This window comes from Mastigoproctus giganteus, chromosome 3 (genome assembly GCF_048544385.1).
Source record: "Mastigoproctus giganteus isolate SK-2022 chromosome 3, ASM4854438v1, whole genome shotgun sequence".
Classification (NCBI taxonomy): Eukaryota; Metazoa; Arthropoda; class Arachnida; order Uropygi; family Thelyphonidae; genus Mastigoproctus; species Mastigoproctus giganteus.
Genome location: NC_143577.1, coordinates 31,359,397 through 31,381,263, shown reverse-complemented (window position 1 = coordinate 31,381,263; position 21,867 = coordinate 31,359,397). Strand labels below are relative to the sequence as shown.

The 21,867-nt window shown below is 38.9% G+C and overlaps 1 protein-coding gene across 1 annotated transcript in view; it reads right to left on the bottom strand.

The window, feature by feature from the left end:
* Nucleotides 1–21,867, bottom strand: part of Dbp73D (putative ATP-dependent RNA helicase Dbp73D) — a 58,737-nt gene that overhangs the window by 17,280 nt on the left and 19,590 nt on the right. The window contains exon 2 of the mRNA XM_090369937.1: nt 20,634–20,685. Coding sequence (XP_090226063.1) covers nt 20,634–20,659 — 26 coding nt within the window. The 5' untranslated portion in view covers nt 20,660–20,685. The remainder of the gene's footprint in view (nt 1–20,633; nt 20,686–21,867) is intronic.

Below are 21,867 nucleotides of genomic sequence, written 5' to 3'. Positions count from 1 at the left end.
TGGTGTAGGTTACGCTTCCTACAGAAGTGTATCCCAACTGTTTTTTGGTGTGAGAAACGAAATCCATTGTTTTGGGACCATTTAGCTATTTTGTTGATGGCACATTGCAACTGCCTTTCTATCATTCGCATGTTAGGCAAATGGCAGGCGATACTGAAGTCATCAACGTACAGGGTAGTGGATATTGTTTGTGGTAGGTCGTGTGTTATTGAATTCATTATTATACTAAAGAGAGTCGCACTTAGCACTGACCCTTGTGGTACTCCTTCTTCCTGGATGAATTTTGAAGATAAGTGGTTGTGAACTCTAACTTGAAATGAGCGGCAACGCAGGAAGTTTCTGATAAACTGTGGTAGGTGTCCGCGAAATCCCAGATCGTATAGGGTTCGCATAACACCATATCTCCAAGAAGTGTCAAAGGCTTTTTAGATGTCAAAGAAGACCATTGCAAGATGTTCTTTTCGGACGAAGGCATCACGAATGTTTATTTCTGTCTTGATCAAAAGGTCAAGAGTGGATCTACCTTCCCGGAAACCACATTGCACAGGATTTAGGAGATGATTTTGAGCTAGAAACCAGGTTAGGCATTAACCATTTTGTCCATGACCTTGCTCATACAGCTAGTGAGTGCAATAGGTCAATAATGTTGCAGATTTGTAGGGTCTTTGCCTGGTTTTGGAAAAGCCAGAATGTACGCATGATGCCATTTGTCGGGGAACATGTTTTCTTTGAATATTCTGTTATAGAGGTTACTCCTGTGCATCAGGCAACAAAGTGGCAATCCTCAAGGCAGAATGCACTGGTCCCACAGGAGCTAGTTATTGTCGGTTACTCTATTGGCAGGGAAACAGGAAATATATTGTATAAAAAGGATAGGTGGAATAGGACCATGGTATAACTTCCAGAGGCAAAAGCTGATGACAATGTAGAGCAGATGTCACCTTTTAAGGGTGCAAAGAGTAATGTTGTTGTATACATTGGCACTAATGACATTAACAGTAGAAGATCTGCAGATTTACTTAACAAATACAAGGCAATGTTGAAAAAAAATTGCGAATTAGGATTGAATTTGAAAGTCTGCAATTCTGCCCAGACAAGATAGGAGAGATTTAATTTAGCCCTGGAAAGGGCTAAATTAATTGACCCTTGTCAATTAGTTTAGCCCGAAAAGGTTGTGCAAGGCTCACCGGGGTAGAATTTTTCACAGCATGGTCGGTGCATGTTGACAGGAGAGACTGCGTTGACAGAGATGGGATACACTTAAATAGAAAGGGTTCAAGAATATTTACTGATGCTATCGAAACACTGTTAAGTGGGATGGAAAACCGTTAACTTGGAGTGAGGGGATTCACAGACGAATACATTAACAGTAGCTGCAGGTAGAGGTGAAAGTGATTTTTGCACTGCTTCTATTTAAATGAGCAGTAGCCTGAAAAGCAAGGTGCTAGGGATTTCTAGAACTGCTAAGAGTCATCACAGAACAAGTAAATATATGGGCAGTGTTAGGGTAATTAAGAGTAAGAACTAGTGCATGCATATTTGCATGAAAACCAATGCTAGGTGTATAGTAAATAAATTTGGTGAATTTGAAGTGACATCGAATCTAGACATCGAAGGGGAATATTGTTGAGATATCAAAGACGTGGCGTCACATATAGAAAGAATGCAGAATTGGAATTTGGGGTGTACAAAAAGGATAGGATAGGATAGGATAGGAAGGGAGGATGGGTTATGCTGTTAGTTAAGAAACAAAAATCTATGGCAGCATCCAGTTGACATTGGTGGCCAGTGCAATGTTGAGTCAGTTCAGTGTGACAAAAGCAATGGGAAAATGAGAGGAGTGTGTTAGCATTACTAGTGGCATATCATGCAAGAAAGCAAGCTTATACAGCACCAGCCAAAAAAAAAAAAAAAAAACATTTAACACATCCATTCGCTCTAAAAGCTTGTCCAGTTCTTCCTTGAATTTATTTAAGCTATCAACTTCCACAATGACGGAAGTTTGTTCCAGCAATCAGTTACCCACTGGTTAAGGCAAATTTCTGCACATCTTTTCTACAACTATCTTTTTCAATTTGAATTTATTCCCCCTCAAGTTTGTAATCTGAGCAACGGGAAGCATCCCATCAGCATTGAGCCTGCTCAACCCATTCAAGGCCTTGTACACCTCGCAAGTGCCTAGTCTCCAGACGCAATTTGCAGAACTTAAGCCTTTCTTCATAAGAGCACCTCTGCAGCAGCATACTGTCATTAACAACCCTGCCAACCTTTGTATCATCTGTAAACTTGGACATTAAGTCTGATATACCTTCATAAAATATCATTTTTAAATATACAAAACAACAATGGGCCCAACACCGAATCCCTGGGCACTCCACTAATAATATTAACTCCACGAAGAGCACTGTCCACTGATCACTAACAGGACAGATGGAAGTTCTCTGTCTTCTCCCATTCAACCACACTTTTATGCAGTGTAGAAACTTGCCCTTAATGCCATACTGTTCCAATTTGTACAGTAGTCTTCCATGTGCAACAGTATCAAAAGCTTTCCTGAAATCCATGTATATGATATAAAAATTATTTTTTGCATCCAGTTCTTTTCTGACCCATCATAGTATCCAATCAAATTGATCACGCAAGACTTCCCTTCAGCAAACCCATGCTTTGCCGCATCCTCCGTATTTGGTGGTCACAGGCCCGAACCCCGGTCTAATCAAGAAGCGTGTGCTACACACTGCTGCTCCTGCCCACCTGGCTATGGAGGCACCTTTGAATGTCTCAATTATAACTGTAGTCTTGTCTAGATGATCCTGCAATGCTTCCTTAATCAGCAACTCCATTATTTTCCCCGAAACTGAAGTTAAACTAACAGATCTGTAATTACTGGTGTCGCCCTTTGATCCTTATTTATGAATTGGGAATACATTTGCACATCTCCAGTCTGTGGAATCCCCCCCCCCCCGAGTCCAAGGATGCACTCATAATTATGGCAAGGGTTTGCTTACTTCCTTTGCTGCCTCCTTTAATATAACTGGATAGATCCCATCCACTCCAGGTGCCTTTCTTATGTTTCACTTCAATAATTTCTCATTTAAAATTTGCTGTTGGTAACATCATTAGTTGTTCCCACTGTATAGAATTTAAAAACGGTATGAGACCACTGTATTCACCGTTACAAAAGCAAAAACCCCCTTCTTCCCTTTACCCCTGAAGATAGTTATGTCTTTTAAGTAAATCCCACATCGGTACACTGTGATCACTGCCACTTAGTGGTTCCTTTATCTGCAAATTCTTAATGCACGAATAATCCCTACTGATAATCAGATCAAGAGTATTACTTCCTCTGGTTGCTTCTTGAACATGCTGCTGAAGAAAACAATCATCCAATAAATCCATAGAAGTCTTGCTAGTGTGCGAGTGACCAACGCAGAAGTTCCAGTCAATATCTGGAAAGTTAAAATTACCCATTATAAGACAATCTGATTTACTGGTCCATTCTAATTCTCTTTACTATTGTTTGTTGTACTCATCATAGTCATTAGGCCTATAACACACTCCTACTCTCATTTTTGCTTTCCCAGTGCTTATATCAATTGAAACTGGCTCAGCATTACACTGTCCATCTATGACAACTGGATCCACTTCTTTAGATTTTTTTTTTTTTTTTTTTTTTTTAATCCCCAAACACGAAAGGTATCAAAACCTATAGTACTTAGTACCGTGCGTGGGTTGAAGGAGAAGTACGGGGGGAGGGGGGGATGCCCGATGTTTCTTAACTAACAGCATAACCCCTCCTCCATTCTTATCCTTTCTGTACACATTGTACTCCCCATATTCCAATTCTGCACTGCTTTTATCTACATAACACCATGTCTTTGATATCCCAACAATATCTGCCTTCAATGTCTTTACCAGCACTTCAAATTCATTAAATTTATTTATTGCACTGTACTCCTAGCACTGGTGTACATGCAAGTATGCAAGTGCACATGTTTAATCTCATCACTGTGGATGATATTATACATGTGCAAGAAGTGAATTTTCCAGCTCCAAGAAATCATAAGTTTTTGAAGACTTTTGCCGTTTTATTAGCTTAACTGTCATATCATACTGTATAAGTAGCTTTATAGTCCTAGTCATGCTCGTTATTTTAGCTAGTGATTTTTGTAGGTTACTACTTACTATATGCAGAACCATTATTTCATTTGAATCTTGCTGTTTGTTTGGTTTTCAGGAGCATTAGCAACTAAGGCCATATTGCTCCGGGCATATGCAGTGGTCATTCCCTGACCTTTCCGCATCCTCCGTATTTGGTGGTCACAGGCCCGAACCCCGGTCTAATCAAGAAGCGTGTGCTACACACTGCTGCTCCTGCCCACCTGGCTATGGAGGCACCTTTGAATCTTGCCACAACTGACACAGTATAGAGTGAGTGGTAGGGGAATTGAAATTTTTAATTGTGGTAGCTCTCAAGTTTGAATCAGTTAGGTTGGTGTTAGTTGGAAATTTTGTTATATATTATAATTACCTTTTAACTCCAAATCACTTGTTGGGCATATATCTTTTTGTTCAGCTAAGGATATAACTGATTTAACATTATGGTAGAGCATAACATATATTCCGAGCTTATTAGCCCAAGGTATAAAATGTAAAACTAGATAGCATAATATGTATCACTGCATTTAGGAATCTATTTGATTAGTGTAGTATTGACAATTAATTAATTAAATTTATTAATCTTATTAATTTTCATTGTAAATCAATTGTATTCAAATAAATGGAAATCATGCCCCAGACAAGAGCAGCAAAGCAACGAGCACAAAGTAGCATGAGCGCTGTGGCTTGATGGGGGGGGGGTAAATTCTCCAATGCACCATAGGACATGATCTATCCAAGAAGGATATCTTTGTGTGTGCGCAAGGTGCAGAGAGTGTCAAGAAATTAAGCACCAACTCAGCATTCTGATCGCAGGGTCAATGAGAGTTTGAAGAATCGTGTAGATGCCCTCGAAGGTATTAAAGTGGGGGACCCATCAAGTTTTCAGCTGCCCATCTCAACACCGGAGCTCACTCTAATGCATCACACAGCGGCAATCTTCAAGGTAGAATACGCTGGTGGCACAGGAACTAGTTATTGTCAGGGAGACAGGTAATATACTATGCAAAAGGATAGGCGGAATAAGACCAATGTATGTCTGCCAGGGGCAAAAGTTGACGATGTTGTAGAGCAGATATCATCTATTAACTGCACAAAGCATGATATTATTGTACACATTGGCACTAATGACATTAAGAGTACGAGATCTGCAGGTTTACTAAACAAGTTCAGGTCAATGTTGGAAAAAAGTGGCGAGTTTTGGTTAAATCTGAAAGTGTCTGCAATTCTGCCCAGACATGATAGGAGGGAGTATATGATGAGAGCCTTATCAATCAATTCGACCCTGGAGAGACTGTGCAGGCCTCATGGAGTAAAATTTTTTTGAGCCTCGTCTGTGCTTGTTAAAAGGAGAGACTGCTTCCACAGGGATAGGATACACTTAAATAGAAAGGGTGCAAGAATATTTGCTGCTGCTACTGTCAAGGCAGCATTAGGTGGGTCAGAAAACTGCTAGCTTGGGGGGGGGGGAATCATAGACTAAAAGATTAACAGTAGGCAGAGGTGAAAGTGATTCTTGCACTGCTTCTATTAGAATTTGCAGCAACCTGGAAAGCAAGGTCCTGAGGATTTCAAGGACTGGTGGGAGCCATCATGGAACAAGTAAATACATGGGCTGTAAATACATCAGGCTAACTAAGAGTAAGAACAGGTGCATAGGCCTAATGACTCTAATGAGTATAACGAACAGTTGTACAGAGAAATAGGGTGGGGGCCAGTAAATCAGAATGTCTTATAATGGGGGATTTTAACTTTCGAGATATTGACTGGAACTTGTGGGTTGGTCACTCTCACACTAGTAAGACTTTTGTGGATTTATTGGATGATTGTTTTCTATAGCAGCATGTTCGAGAGGCAACCAGAGGGAGTAATACTCTTGATCTTGATGATTTACTTAAAGGTATCACTGCCATCAAGGGTAAAGGAAAGAGTTTTTACTTTTGTAAAAGACCAGAGGATGATGTTACCTACAGCAAATTCTAAATGGGAAGCATTCAAGGAATTAATCTTGGAAGCTAGGAAGCTACCAGGCTTTTTATATCAACTAATAAGGAATAAATCCACAAAGCTTAATATTACAATTTACTATAGAACTATCAGTGTAAATACACAATTCTTCGTTCGTAATAGCAAACTACACTGGACATCGATTTAATCGTATCTCATATCGTGGCTACCTTCACAATGAATTACCATGTATTGCACTACCTGAAATAAGTAATGCTTCACCAATGGAGAAGACCGTTGTTACTTATTCTCAGTGGATACCACCTCCCAGACAGCACTGTTTCAAGGCTTGTTAGCTTATCATCGGTGGGTGGGTAGGTAGGTACCCCGGTGTGGTGTTGCAATCATGCCAACCCAGTTATGAAGTATAACTCCACAATATGAGAGATGCCAAAAGGTGTACATAGTAATATTACTAGTAGGAAATAAATCCACAAAGCATAATATGCCTTATGCATTTATAGCATACCAACTAAGAAATACTAATCAAGGTTTAGCATTAGCATTAGTAGAGGCATATGATGCAAGAAAGCAAGCTTATTCAGCATCAGCCAAAAAAAAAAAAAAAAAACACACCACTCACATTTCACCCCTCCGTTCGTTCGAAATACCTGTCCAGCTGAGCCTTAGATTTATTTAGGCTATCAACTTCAACAACAAGTGATAGAAGTCTGTTCCACCAACCAACCACCCGCTGGCCAAAGGCAAATTTCCGCACATCTATCCGACATCTGTCCTTCCTCAATTTGAATTTATGCCCTCTGAGGTGATTATTCTGAGCAAGAGGAAGAATCCCATTGGCATATGATGCAAGAAAGCAAGCTTATTCAGCATCAGCCAAAAAAAAAAAACACACCACTCCCATTTCACCCCTCCGTTCGTTCGAAATACCTGTCCAGTTGAGCCTTAAATTTGTTTAGGCTATCAACTTCAACAACAAGTGATGGAAGTCGGTTCCACCAACCAATCACCCGCTGGCCAAAGGCAAATTTCCGCACATCTATCGGACATCTGTCCTTCCTCAATTTGAATTTATGCCCTCTGAGGTGATTATTCTGAGCAAGAGGAAGAATCCCATCAGCACTGAGCATGTTCAAACCATTCAAAGCCTTATACACCTCTATCAGATCACCTCGCCGGTGCCTAGTCTCCAGACTCTATAATTTACAAAACTTAAGCCTTTTTCGTAAGAGCAACCCTTTGTTCCATTCACTAATCTTGTTGCCCTTCTCTGTACTCGTTCCAGCAGCTCTACATCCATCTTGAAATGAGGCCTCCAGACCTGTATACAGTACTCAAGGTGTGGCCTGACCATTGCCTTATACAAGGGAATAATCACCTCCTTATCCCTGCTAGAAAAATTCCTGTATATCATTGACAAGACACCATGCGCTACTCTTGCAGATCATCTGCACTGCTCAGAGAACTTCACATCTGCCTGCACAATTACCCTCAGTTCCTTTTCATTCTCCACCACTGTCAGTGTAGTACCGCAGAGTTGATACGTTGCTCTGGGGTTACTGTTTCCCATATGTAGTACTTTACATTTGTCAATGTTAAACTTCATTTGCCACCTCTCAGCCCATCTGCTCAACCTTTTCAGATCCTGTTGCAGCAGCATACCGTCAGTAGTGTCCTTAACAACCCTGCCAACCTTTGTATCATCTGCAAACTTTGACATCAAGCTTGATATACCATCATCAATATCATTTATAAATACAGAAAACAACAACGGACCCAACGCTGAACCCTGAGGAACTCCACTAATAACATTAGTCCACGTTGAGCAGTGTCCATTGATTACCACTCTCTGTCTTCTGCCACTCGACCATCCCTTTATCCATAGCAGCAATTTGCCTCCAATGCCACACTGCTCCAATTTGTGCAGCAGTCTTCCATGTGCAACAGTATCAAAAGCCTTTCTAAGATCCAAATATATAATATCAAAGTTATTCCCTGCATCCAGTTCTTTTGTGACTACATCATAGTATCCAATCAAATTGGTCAGGCAAGACCTGCCCTTAACAAAACCATGTTGTCTGAGCTATAACTGAATTCTTGTCTAGATGATCCTGCAGTGCTTCTTTAACCAGTGCCTCCATTAATTTTCCTGGAACAGAAGTTAAACTAACAGGTCTATAATTACTTGTGTCAGCCTTTGATCATCCTTTGTGAATTGGGGTTACATTTCCACATCTCCAGTCTATGGGTACCTCCCCTGAGTCCAAAGAAGCTCTCATAATTATGGCTAGGGGTTTGCTTACTTCCTTTGCTGCCTCCTTTAATATAACTGGATAGATCCCATCCACCGCAGGTGCCTTTTTTATGTTTATCCTCAACAATCTCTCCTCCACTTTCCTCTCAGTTATTACAAAATCATCTAGCTCATTGCCAATGTTTACTTTACCTACGTCATTCTCCTTCCTGAATAACTCCTCATGTGTGAATGTAGATGCAAAATACTCATTTAGATTGTTAGCCACCTGAGCAGGATCCTCAACTGTTGAACCATCAATATCCAGTGGACCAATCTGATTCATCCCTTTCCTTCTTGAGTTTAAATAGGTAAAGAACTCTTTTCTGTTTTTCTTTGCATCCTTTGCCAAGGATTTTTCGTAGTCTGCCTTTGCCTGCCTAATCTCCTTTGTGACTTGGTTACAGACCAACTTATATCTATCATAGGCTTCCATGTCACCCATTAATTTGTATGTATCCCAGAAATGCATTTTTCTTCTCTGCCATATGTCTCATTAGTTCATCTGATAACCATTTAGGCCTAAACCTTGAACAATATTTCTTAGTTGGTATGTAAAGCCTGGTAGCTTCCAAGATTAGTTCCTTGAATGCTTCCCATTTTGAGTTTGCTGTTGGTAACGTCATCAGTTGGTCCCACTGTATAGAATTTAAATACTGTCTCAGACAATCATAGTCGCCTTTACAAAAGCAAAAACCCTTCCCTTTACCTCTGATGGTAGTTACCTCCTTGATTAAATCCCACTTCAACACACTGTGATCACTGCCACCTAGTGGTTCATTTATCTGCAGATTCTTAATGCATGAAGAATCACTACTGATAATCAAATCAAGAGTATTGCTCCCTCTTGTTGCCTCACGAACATGCTGATGTAGAAAACAATCATCCAATAAATCCACAAAAGCCTTGCTAGTGTGCGAGTGACCAACCCACAAATTCCAGTCAATATCTGGGAAATTAAAATCCCCCATTATAAGACTCTCTGATTTACTGGCGCACTCTATTTCCCTGTACAGTGTCTTATTATACTCATCAGAGTCATTAGGCCTATAGCACACTCCTACTCTCAATTTTGATTTCCCTATGCTTATGTCACACAAAACCGACTCGACACTGCCCTGTCCATCGATGTCAACTGGTTTCACTTCCTTGGATTTTATGTGTTTCTTAACTAATAGCATAACCCCTCCTCCCCTCCTGTCCTGTCTATCCTTTCTATACACATTGTATTCCCCAAATTCCAGTTCCGCATTCCTTATATCTGTGTGACACCACGTCTCTGATATCCCAACAATATCTGCCTTTGATGTTTTGAGCAATACCTCAAATTCATCAAATTTATTTACCCAACTCCTAGCATTGGTGTACATGCAAGTATACATGCACCTGTTCTTATTCTTAGCTGCCCTAACACAACCCATGTGTTTACTTGTTCTGCGATGACTCCCAGCAGTCTCTGAAATATCCCACATCTTGTTTTCCAGGCTGCTGCTCATTTCAATAGAAGCAGTGCAAGAATCACTTCCACCTCTGCCAGTGGCTACTGTTAATCTATTAGTCCTTGTATCCCCCCCAACTAGCAGTTTTCCGACCCACCTAACACTGCCTCGACAGCATCAGCAAATATTCTTGCACCCTTTCTATTTAAGTGTATCCCATCCCTGTAGAAGCAGTCTCTCCTGTTAACAAGTACAGACCAGGCTGAAAAAAATTCTACCCCTTGAGCCTTGCACAATCCCTCCAGGGCCGAATTGATCGCCAAGGCTCTCATCATATACTCCCTCCTATCGTGTCTGGGCAGAATTGCAGACACTTTCAAATTCAACCCTAATTCACGGCTTTTTTTCAACGGTGACTTGTATTTGCTAAGTAATTCCGCCGGTCTCCTACTCTTAATATCATTAGTAATTTAGACCCACATGGTTGTCAGATGAACTAATGAGACTTGTGGCAGAGATGCATATTAATTAACAGGTAACAAAGAAGACTATGGTAGATATAAACTAGTCTGTAATCAAGTCACAAAGGAGGTTAGGCAAGCAAAGGCAAATTACAAGAAATCTTTAGCAAAGGATGGAAAGAAAAACAGCAAACACATCTTCACTTATGTAAACTCTAGAAGGAAGGGGATGAATCACATTGATCCACTTGATATCGATGGTTCGACTATTGACGTTCCCACTCAGGTAGCTGAAAACCTGAATGAGTATTTTGCATCTACATTCACACATGAGCAGTTATTTATGGAAAGGAATGCCAGAAGTTTATCAAACTGTAACAGGGAAGTAGAGGATTTTGTCATAACTCTAGGCAAAGTGGAGAAGAAATTGTTGAAGTTAAACATAACCTGGGGTGGATGGGATTTATCCAGTTATATTAAAGGATGCAGCAAACTAAGTAAGCAAACCCTTGGCCATTATTATGAGAGTATCTTGGATTCACCGGAGGTCCCCATGGACTGGAGATGAGCAAATGTATCCCCAGTTCACAAAGGGGATCTAAGGGTGACACGAGTAATTACAGACCTGTTAGTTTAACTTCTGTTCTAATGAAAATAATGGAGTCTCTGGTAAAAGAAGTAATGCAGGATCGTGTTGTCGTGTTTTCTGGCACAAGGGCAACTTAGGCCATATTGCACCTTGCAAGATCATCTAGACAAGGCTGCAATTATACATCAGACACAGCATGGGTTTGTTAAGGGGAAGTCTTGTCTGACCAATCTGATTGGATACTATGATGTGGTCACAAAGGAACTGGATGCAAATATTTTATAAAATACTTTGAAACAAATTGGATTGGACCCACTGCTCACTTGGCACCTCCGTAGCCAGGTAGGCAGGAGCAGCAGTGCATAGCACACGCTTCTTGATTAGACCGGCGTTCAAGCCCGTGACCACCAAATATGGAGGATGCGGAAAGGTCAGGGAATGACCACTGCATATGCCCGGAGCAATATGGCCTTAGTTGCTAATGCTCTTAAAAACCAAACAACAACTGCTCACTTTCTGCCATCATTGGGGAATCATCATGCTAATTGTGGTCCTCGGACAATAAATCATAAGGAAGGTGGCAGCATTATGCCTTAAATAAATCTGTCGGGCACCATCATGTTAATATATGGAAGATGACAAGGGTGCCGGCCGCATGGTGCAAAGCACCACCTTTGGAGTTCGAAGTAATAGACAAGTTTTAATATTTTCATTAATTTATTGAAACATTAAAACAATACAAATTCTATAAAAAAAAAAACTAAAATATTAATTCAAATAATTTATCAAAACAAGAACAAAATTGAAATAATTTATTTTAATTAAAATTTGGTGAACAATTGAAATAATTAAAATTTTGTGAACAAAAAATTTATTCCCGTGAGCTCCACCTTTCAAAATATCCTGCCAGTGCCCATGGAAGATGATTACCTGTTGAAAAAAACAACTGGCTAACTTTTAGAGAATACTAGGGTTAGTAAATGTTGGAAATCTTCCACATTAATAAGAAATTAATGAAATTAACAGCACATAGACAAAATGGGGTCATCGATTTAAACACTTCTGTGCAAGCAGTTAAGTTACTTTCTTCCACTAAATGATTAGTATAATTTAAACTTTAATAATTTGTATTTGTATTTTAATACCTCTGTTTATTTCTTTATTTGATATCAAAACCATTTGTATTTTAAACATAATTTGTATTTATATAAAGAAAATAAACTGATTATTATTTTGATGTTATATTTGTTTATTTTTTTCATTTTGTTTTTGAAGTCCATTTTTATATTTTTATCTGAAAAAATAGGATATGATTACATTCAATATAAATATGATTAGGGCAAGTGAGAAATAGGGCTTAAGCTATTAGAGCAAGTGGTATAACATCGTACAAATTGGAGCAGTATGTATGGCATTAAGGGCAAGCTTGTACAATACATAAGAGGGCTGAGTGGGGGAAGACAGAGTAGTAATCAATGGACACTACTCTTCGCAGACTAATGTTATTAGTGGAGTTCACAAGGGGTCCATGTTGGGACAGTTGTTGTTTTCTGCATTTATCAATGATATTAATGAAGGTATATCATGCATAATGTCTAAGTTTGCTGACGATATGACGGTTGGCAGGGTTGTTAATGACAGTACACTGCTGCAACAGGATCTAGAAAAGTTGGACAGATGGGCTGGGAGGTGGCAACTTAAGTTTAACATCAACAAATGCAAAGTACTGCATATGGGTAGCAGTTAACTCAAGAGTAACATACCAATTGGGCGGTTCTGCACTCAGGGTAATGGAGATTGAAAAAGACCTGGGGTTATTATGCAGTCAGATATGAAGTTTTCTGAGCAACGTAGGTAGGCTGCTAGAACAGCCCATGGGATCTTGTCAATGATATACAGGAATTTTGCTAGCAGGGATAAGGAGGTGATTATGCCTTTGTATAAGGTGATGGCCAGGCGACACCTTGAATACTGCATACAGGTCTGGGAGCCTCATTTTAGGAAGGATATAGAGTTGCTAGAATGAGTACAGAGAAGGGCAACGAAATTGGTGAGAGGAACAAAGGGTTGCTTGCTCTTACCAAGAAGGGCTTAAGTTCTGCAAATTACAGCATCTGGAGATAAGGTTTGTTTGTTTGTTTGTTTTGGGATTTATTGGGCGCATTGGCAACTATGGCCATAGTGCGCCACTGGAGATAAGGCTGTTGTTGTTGTTATTTGGTTTTTTAGGAGCATTAGCAACTAAAGCCATATTGCTCCGGGATATGCGGTGGTCATTCCCTGACCTTTCCGCATCCTCCGTATTTGGTGGTGACGGGCTCGAACCCCGGTCTAATCAAGAAGCGTGTGCTACTGGAGATAAGGCACCTGCAATGTGATCTGACTGAGGTGTATATATGCCCTTGAATGGATTGAGCAGGCTCAATGCTGATAGGATTCTTCCTCAGATTATGCACCTGAGAGGGTATAAATTCAAATTGAGGAAAGACAGTTGCAGAATAGATGTGATATGGAGTGTGACTTTTTTATTAATGACTTTTTGTATTAAGTAAAAATTAATGTAATAGTATTATATAAAATGAATTACAATTAATAGCGCAGAAGAGATAGAAAGAAAGAATATATAAATAAATAAATTATCATAAACCAAGGTACATATTATCTTATCAAGAAGTCACAACATAACCATAGTTTATCGAAGTGCAAAGTATTTCGATTAGCCAGACAGCTTAGTTCAAGTTCAGAAAAAAAATTTTTTAATTATTTTATTTTACATTTGGTAACATTTGTTTTAAATTTTGTACAACTAAACTGAATGACAGTGGCTTCAAACTCAGCTTACTCAGTCTCTTTTTCTGCCTGCACATGGACTGTCCAGACACTAAGTACATTGTAGTATTTAATGTGGTTTATAATAACAGTTTCTTTCTTCCTTCCTATTCAATTACAAAGTATAGAAGACACTGCCATTCATTTTAGATGCACAAAATTAAAAATAGAAAATGTTACTAAATTTAAAATAAAATTTAAAAAAAAATTTGCTGAACTTGCACTAAACTGTCTGGCTAATTGAAATACTTTATGCTTCCATAAACCATGGTCATGTTGTGGCTTCTTCATAAGATAATATATACCTGGCTTGTGGTTATTTATTTATATTATCTTTCTTTCTATTTATTCTGTGCTATTAGTTGTAATTCATTTAACCCCATAGTATTATATAATACTATTAATTTTTACTTAATACAAAAAGCCATTTATTTATTAATTAATTAAAAGTGTCTATGCTCGAAAAGTGTATTTTATGTTATTTTATATTATTGTACTATCCCCTCTCGGCCATAATTGCTTAGTGCTCGTCAGAATACAGGTCCCATATGTTCTACGTATTAACCATATTTTCAAAACCGTTCCACATGTTAGCCATACTTTTGCTTTCCTAATTTCATAAAAAAGCCCCCCTCCTTTGCCCACCTCATCCCATGGTTCTCTACACAGAGGTGCCTCCGTAGCCAGGAGCAGCAGTGCGTAGCACACGCTTCTTGATTAAACCGGGGTTCGAGCCCGTGCCCACTAAATACGGAGGATGCGGAAAGGTCAAGGAATGACCACCGCATATCCCCGGAGCATTATGGCCTTAGTTGCTAATGCTCCTAAAAACCAAAATAACAATAACATCTCTACACAGAGGCGGGTGCACTGATGTCTCACTGTGCTGAAACCGTAACTTTTTTTTAAAACATTCTAAAAATGCTTGTACCACTACAACAGCAAAAACAGTAATTTCTATATATCATATTATATATATATATTGAGTGATCACTGAATTATGATCACCTACCTGATACTTTGAAGGTCCTCCTTTTGCCCTTAATACAGCAGCTATCAGACATAGCATTGATTCAACAAGATGTCAGAAGTGTTCGGGAGGAATGGCCAACCAAGCTGTGTGTAATGCTGTCAGCAATGCCGGTATGGAGGTGATTGGCGTATCCAGACACCTGATATGCATTTGCATAGTGTCCCACAAGTGCTCTATGGAATTGATATCGGGGGGAGTCTGTAGGCCAATCAATATGCTGGAAGTAAGAACTGTGTTCCTCAAACCATTCCTGCACAACAGGTACCCGATGGTTTGGCGCATTGTCATCTTGAAAGACACCATCACCATTCGGAAAAAAGTGTAACAAAGCGGGGTGTACACGGTCAGCAAGCAGTTGATGATAGTGGAGATCAGTGATATGTTGTTCCACAAGCACCAGGGGTCCAAGTTTATGACAGTGAAACATGCCCCACACCGTACAACCATCTCCACCGACCTACACTTTTGATACCATGCATGATGGATGAAGAGTCTCATATTGTTGATGCCAAATCCGTACACGACCATCCACGGTGTGGAGTAAATAACGTGACTCATCCAACCAGCACACTTTCTTCCAGTCTTCTAACGTCCAAATTGCATGTTCTTTGCACCAGGCGAGTCTTTTATGCCAATGAACCTTGGTTAGGAGAGGATGCCGTAGGGGTCGTCTGCTGGTATAGACCATACATGCAAGCGTGCAATGCATGGTCATGCCAGATATTGTTCTGGGTTGGCCCATGTTGTATTGGGTAGTCAACGCTTCAACATTGCTACGCCCATATGAGTCGTTGGACCCGGCACTCAACTCTAACATCAACCTTTCACTGACCTTTGCAGTTTTGCCGTCGGGTTGTTGTTTAACCATTTTGACGCAAGTCCTGGTACTCTTTAACAACAACGGCTCTTGAACACTCCACCAGTTCAGCCGTTTGGCAACTCGAGGCCAGCTCGTTGAGCTCCCACAATCTGTCCTTTATCAAAGTCCGATAAATCCCTCCTTTTATCGATCATGCTCGGAATTTTACTACCTACTGAACCACTGACACCTTATCTGTGCTACGTAGGTTGACTAACTGCGCACTCTCATACCTCGCGTGGTCAATGGGTCACATTCAGTTTTCATAGGGGTGGTCATAATTCAGTGATCACTCAGTGTATATACAAGTATTCAACTACATCAGTTGCATTACATGTGAAATATATTTTGTTGGATCATTAAATATTATTGTAGCTCTTTAGTGATATCCACTGAAGTACCGTGGCTCACTCCAAGTTGTCCAGCCCTGCATTAGAGCAAAGTGGGCTTACTTTTCCTAGGGCTAAAGATCTAACAGAAAATTATGTGCATGTAAGAAAATAGTGAACAGTAAGCTGATAGTCTAGAAAAGCTGATTCATACAATCATGAACCCACTGGGTTTAACAGATCTGGATGATTATGATGATGATAAAGCTAGACATTTTAATCATCATCAGCCATTTTCACTCCACTGCAGGATGAAGGCCTCTCCAGCAACTTTCCAATTCCTTCTGTTTTGTGCAATGGCCATCCATTTACTATCCACGAACTCATGAATTTCCTGTCCATCTCCATTGTTGTCTTCCAGGTTTTCTTTTTAGCTCCTCTTGAGTACCATTCTGTTATTTTCTTAGTCTATCTGTCATCATGTATTTAAGCTATGTGTCCTGCCCAACAAAAGTGATGTTTTAATAGCATAGGACAAATGTGATTGGTTTCTCTAGTATCATAATTTTCTGTTATTTTTTTAAACTTTATATTATGTCAGTAATTTATATGATTAAACATCTAATATGAACAGGAAATTCGATATTTGGTTCACAACTAAATAGTTCACTTTGGTGATCACAACTGATGAAATTGTAAATTGTCAAGATCGAATGTACAAAGTTAAGCCAATAATGAATATGCTCATAAAACAATTTTGCCAGTGGGGTTTTTTTTCACAAGGATCTGTCAATAGACGAGTCAATGATGAAGTATTTCGGACATAATCCAGCCAAACAATTTATCAAGGGGAAACCAGTGAGGTTCGGTTACAAAATTTGGATGGTAAATAGTTCTGGGTATTGCTGCGCTTTTGACGTTTATTGCTTGTTTGTTTGTTTGTTATTTGGTTTTTAGGAGCATTAGCAACTAAGGCCATATTGCTCCGGGTTATGCGGTGGTCATTCCCTGACCTTTCCGCATCCTCCGTATTTGGTGGTCACAGGCTCGAACCCCGGTCTAATCAAGAAGCGTGTGCCACACACTGCTGCTCCTGCCCATCTGGCTATGGAGGAGCCATGTCTATTGCAGAAAACCAACTAAAGAAACCAAAAATGTGAAGAGTATACCTGTAGGTGCAAGGGTAATTATTGATTTATTGGAACATGTGCCAGATCCATTAAACCACGTAGTTTTCTTAGACAATTATTTTTACATGTAGTTGACAATATTTTTGAAAAAGAAGAAAATAAGAGCTACAGGAACTGTGAGGGACAATCGAGTTCAACACTGTCCTATTACAGTGTCTAAAGAAATGAAAAAAAAAAAAAAAAAAATAGAAAGAGGTACTTATGACTATAGGTTTGATGTCATCAATGGCATGTTATGTATAAAATGGAAAGATGTTCTATTCTTACTAATAACAACAATGATTTTGTTGAACCATTACAATACATAAAACGATCAAAAACTGCAAAAGCTAAGGTCAATGTAGAACAACCTGCATCATTTGCTTCGTAAAATAGTGGAATGGGTGGCATAGATACCTATGACCAATGTACGAGTATATCTTTGTACAGGATAGCGATAAGAGGCAAGAAATGGTGATGGGTCCTGTTTACATACATGTTAGATATAACCATCACTAATGCATAGAAGTTGCACCAAATGTGGTGCAACAGAAAACACATGTTAGATATAACCATCACTAATGCATAGAAGTTGCACCAAATGTGGTGCTGCAGAAAACACCTGATGCAACTTCATTGCATCAGGTGTTTTCTGCAGCAGCATGTTCGAGAGGCAACCAGAGAAAGTAACACTCTTGATCTGGTTATCAGCAGTGATCATTCGTGTATTAAGAATTTGCAGATGAAGGAACCACTAGGTGGCAGTGATCACAGTGTGCTGAAGTGGGATTTACTCAAAGAGGTAACTACCGTCAGGGGTAAAGGAAAGGGTTTTTGCTTCCGTAAAGGGGAGTACAGTGGTCTCAGACAGTTTTTAAATTCTGTACAGTGGGATCAACTGACGATGTTACAAACAGTAAATTCTAAGTGGGAAGCATTCAAGGAATTAATCGTGGAAGCTACTAGACTTTATATACCGATTAAGAAATATCGTTCAAGGTTTAGGCCTAAATGGTTATCAAATGAACTAATGAGACTCGTGACAGAGAAGAAAAATGCATGGGATGCATATAAATTATCAGGTGACGCAGAAGCCTGTGGCAGATATAAGCTAGTCTGTAATCAGGTCACAAAGGAGGTTCGGCAGGCAAAGGCGGATTACGAGAAATCTTTGGCAAAAGATGCTAGAAAAACAGCAAGGATTTCTTTACTTATATAAACTCTAAAAGGAAGGGGATGAATATGATTGGTCCACTTGACATCGATGGTTCGACTGTTGATGATCCTGCTCAGATAGCAAACAAACCGAATGAGTATTTTGCATCTACATTCACACGTGAGGAATTATTACAGTTTGAAAATGGAAGAAGGTTATCAAATTGTATCAGTGTGCTTAATGATTTTGTAATAACTGAGAGCAAAGTGGAGGAGAAATTGTTGAAGTTAAACATAAGAAAGGCACCTGGGGTGGATGGGATCTATCCAGTTATTTTAAAGGAGGCGGCAAAGCAACTAAGCAAACCCTTAGCCATAATTATGAGAGCATGCTTGGACTCAGGGGAGGTTCCCACGGACTGGAGATGTGCAAATGTGTCCCCAATTCACAAAGGTGGATCGAAGGGTGACACGAGTAATTACAGACCAGTTAGTTTAACTTCAGCAATAATTGCAGCAATAATTCAAACACAGCATGGGTTTGTTAAGGGAAAGTCTTGTCTGACAAATTTGATTTTTTATTATGATGTGGTCACAAAGGAACTGGATGCAAAAAATAATTTTGATATCATATACTTGGATTTCAGGAAAGCTTTTGACACTGTTGCGCATGGAAGACTACTGTACAAATTGGAGCAGAATGGTATTAAGGGTAAGTTGCTACAATGGATAAAAGGATGGTTAAGTGGGAGAAGACAGAGGGTGGTAATCAATGGGTGCTGCTCTTCGTGGACTAATGTTATTAGTGGAGTCCCACAGGGTTCGGTGTTGGGTCCACTGTTGTTTTGTGTATTTATTAATGATATTGATGAAGGTATATCAGGCTTAATGTCGAAGTTTGCAGATGACACAAAGGTTGGCAGGGTTGTTAATGACAGTAATGGCAGTTTGCTACTGCAACAGGATCTAGATAATTTGGGCAGATGGGCTAAGAAGTGGCAACTGAAGTTCAACCTTGACAAATGCAAAGTATTGCATATGGGTAGAAGTAACCCCAGAGAAACGTACTAACTGTGTGGTACTACACTTAAGGTGGTAGAAAATGAAAAAGACCTGGGAGTAATTGTGCAGTCAGATATGAGGTTTTCTGAGCAATGCAGACAGGCTGCTAGGGCAGGTCATGGGGTTTTGTCAATATATATAGGAATTTTGCTAGCAGGGAAAAGGAGGTGATTGTCCCTCTGTATAAGGCAATGGTCAGGCCACGCCTTGAGTACTGCGTACAGGTCTGGAGGCCTCATTTTAGGAAGGATGTAGATTTGCTTGAGCGTCTACAGAGAAGAGCAACACGATTTGTGAGGGGAATGAAGGGATTCTCTTACCAAGAGAGGCTTAAGTTCTGCAAATTGCAGTGGCTGGAGACTAGGCACCTGCGCGGTGATCTGATTGAGGTCTATAAGGCCTTGAATGGGTTGAGCACGCTGAATTCTGATAGGATCCTTCCTCTTGTTCAGATTACGAACCTACGGGGACATAAGTTCAAATTAAGAAAGGACAGATGTAGAATAGATGTGCGGAAATTTGCCTTTAGCCAGCGGGTGGTTAATTGCTGGAACAAACTTCCATCTGTCGTTGTGGAAGTTGATAGGTTAAATAAATTTAAGGAGGAACTGGACAGGCATTTGGAGGGAATGGTGTGATTTTTTTTTTTTTTTTTGGCTGATGCTGCATAAGCTCCTACACTTGCTTTCTTGCATCATGTGCCACTACTACTACTACTACTACAAATGACAACAGAGATAAAAACAAATCAATTAGATTTTCATTGAAACACTGTACAAAGTTATTTGAAAGATGCTGCATCAATAAGAAGTAATAAGAAGCGAAAAGCCAGAAGTTCCATGAAAATTAGCGAAGGCCATCACTTTCCAGAAAAAGTTGATAGACAATTAAAATGTGTTTGTCATATGAAAGCTAAGTGGTCACATAAAAATTGTCAGAAAACAATGTGCATTGATAAAGGCTGCTTCGAAAAATACCACTTATCTGCCTAACATCCCCATTTGCGGACACCTGTTTTTCTAAAATATATATATTTTCTTTAAAATTTTGATATTGTTTGTTTCCTTATCTTATAATTCACCATAATATTGAGCAAAATGAGTTTTGATAGGTAGTTTTTTCATAGGCATTAATGGGTTAAAAATGCAATAAGTTATTTAATTGGTTACAGGTACCAACTAGAATAGTTCTAGTTCTCAAAGCAGCCATTAATTTACTTATATCTTAGAGAATTTACAAAGAAGGTGATAGTTGATATATACAAATGAGTAAAATAAGTCGGTCTTCACCTGTTCATAACATATAACTGGTCCATTTTCTTCTGTTACTTTCTTCAATATTCTGCGATTAAAAAAAAAAAATGCCTATTAAAATAATAAATTAAATGTGCCACAATATTAAAAGGTTATATTTTCTTTTTGCTTATTTTGAAGATAAATATTTTTTGCCAATTCATAAATTACTAAGAGCTGAGGGAACAATAAAAAGCACTGGGGTAAGAAAGCATGGTACACCTATGCCAAATATATTCTAATTTATATTAAATTAAAGTAAATAAATAAATTAAACATTAATTAAATTTTAATAATAGTGTTAATTGTTACTGATGTTGGATGATGTACAAAAGTCCCTTTATCAAAGTTTTATTAATAGGGTTATTTTTTTCTGTTCAAATCTGAGTAAAAAATGGGACAAGGATATAAAAAATACACCATTCTTTCCAAGGAAAGAATTAAAAGAAATTAATTACAATATCAATTAATTACACTAAAAAATAATTATTAAATTAAAGATAGAAGTATTATCCTGCCATTATTTTTTTCGTAAGGATTTTAAACTGTTTAGTTAATGCAATTGTTTTAATGCTGACATCAGAATAAACTACCTTCAAAAAAAAAATTGACATTACCAAATGGTTAACCTGCCGTTCATTTTAAAAGATAAGACAATGGCTAAATAGTTTTTAGCAGTGTATAGTCATCACTAAAATTGAGAACTGACTACTTTCAAACAAATGTGTTTCATAGTAGTGCAATGTCAGGACAACTCATGAAGGTAATGTTTATTTTGGGTCATTCCAAGTCAAGTGGCCTAGGGGTCCCTGCTCAACCATCTTAAATTTTGTTGAAACTTAGTGTCGATGTTTAAACAGGTTTCAGATGAAGCTGTGCAAAAATGCTTGAGGCACCAGCATCTTTTTTGTGGAGGTCACTTGTGTTATGCAGAATAAATCACAAAAAATTTTCAGTTTTAAGTGTTCCTGTTGCACAACGGTGAGAGGTAGTGCTCTGAAACTTGGTATACCTAGTTAACTTTTGGCAGAGAATGCAAAACTTTTGGTGTCCAGGCTCAAAAACCTTCACATTTTTTACAATGCAGTCTAAAACTGGCATCAAAAATTTGTTGCAACAAATTTAAACAAGACTTTTGAAAGTCATAACTTTGAAATAAAAACCTTTGGTACCTTCTTCTTTGGACATTCCACTTACCTTTTTTTTTTTTTTTTTGTAGTTGTTGGCACAT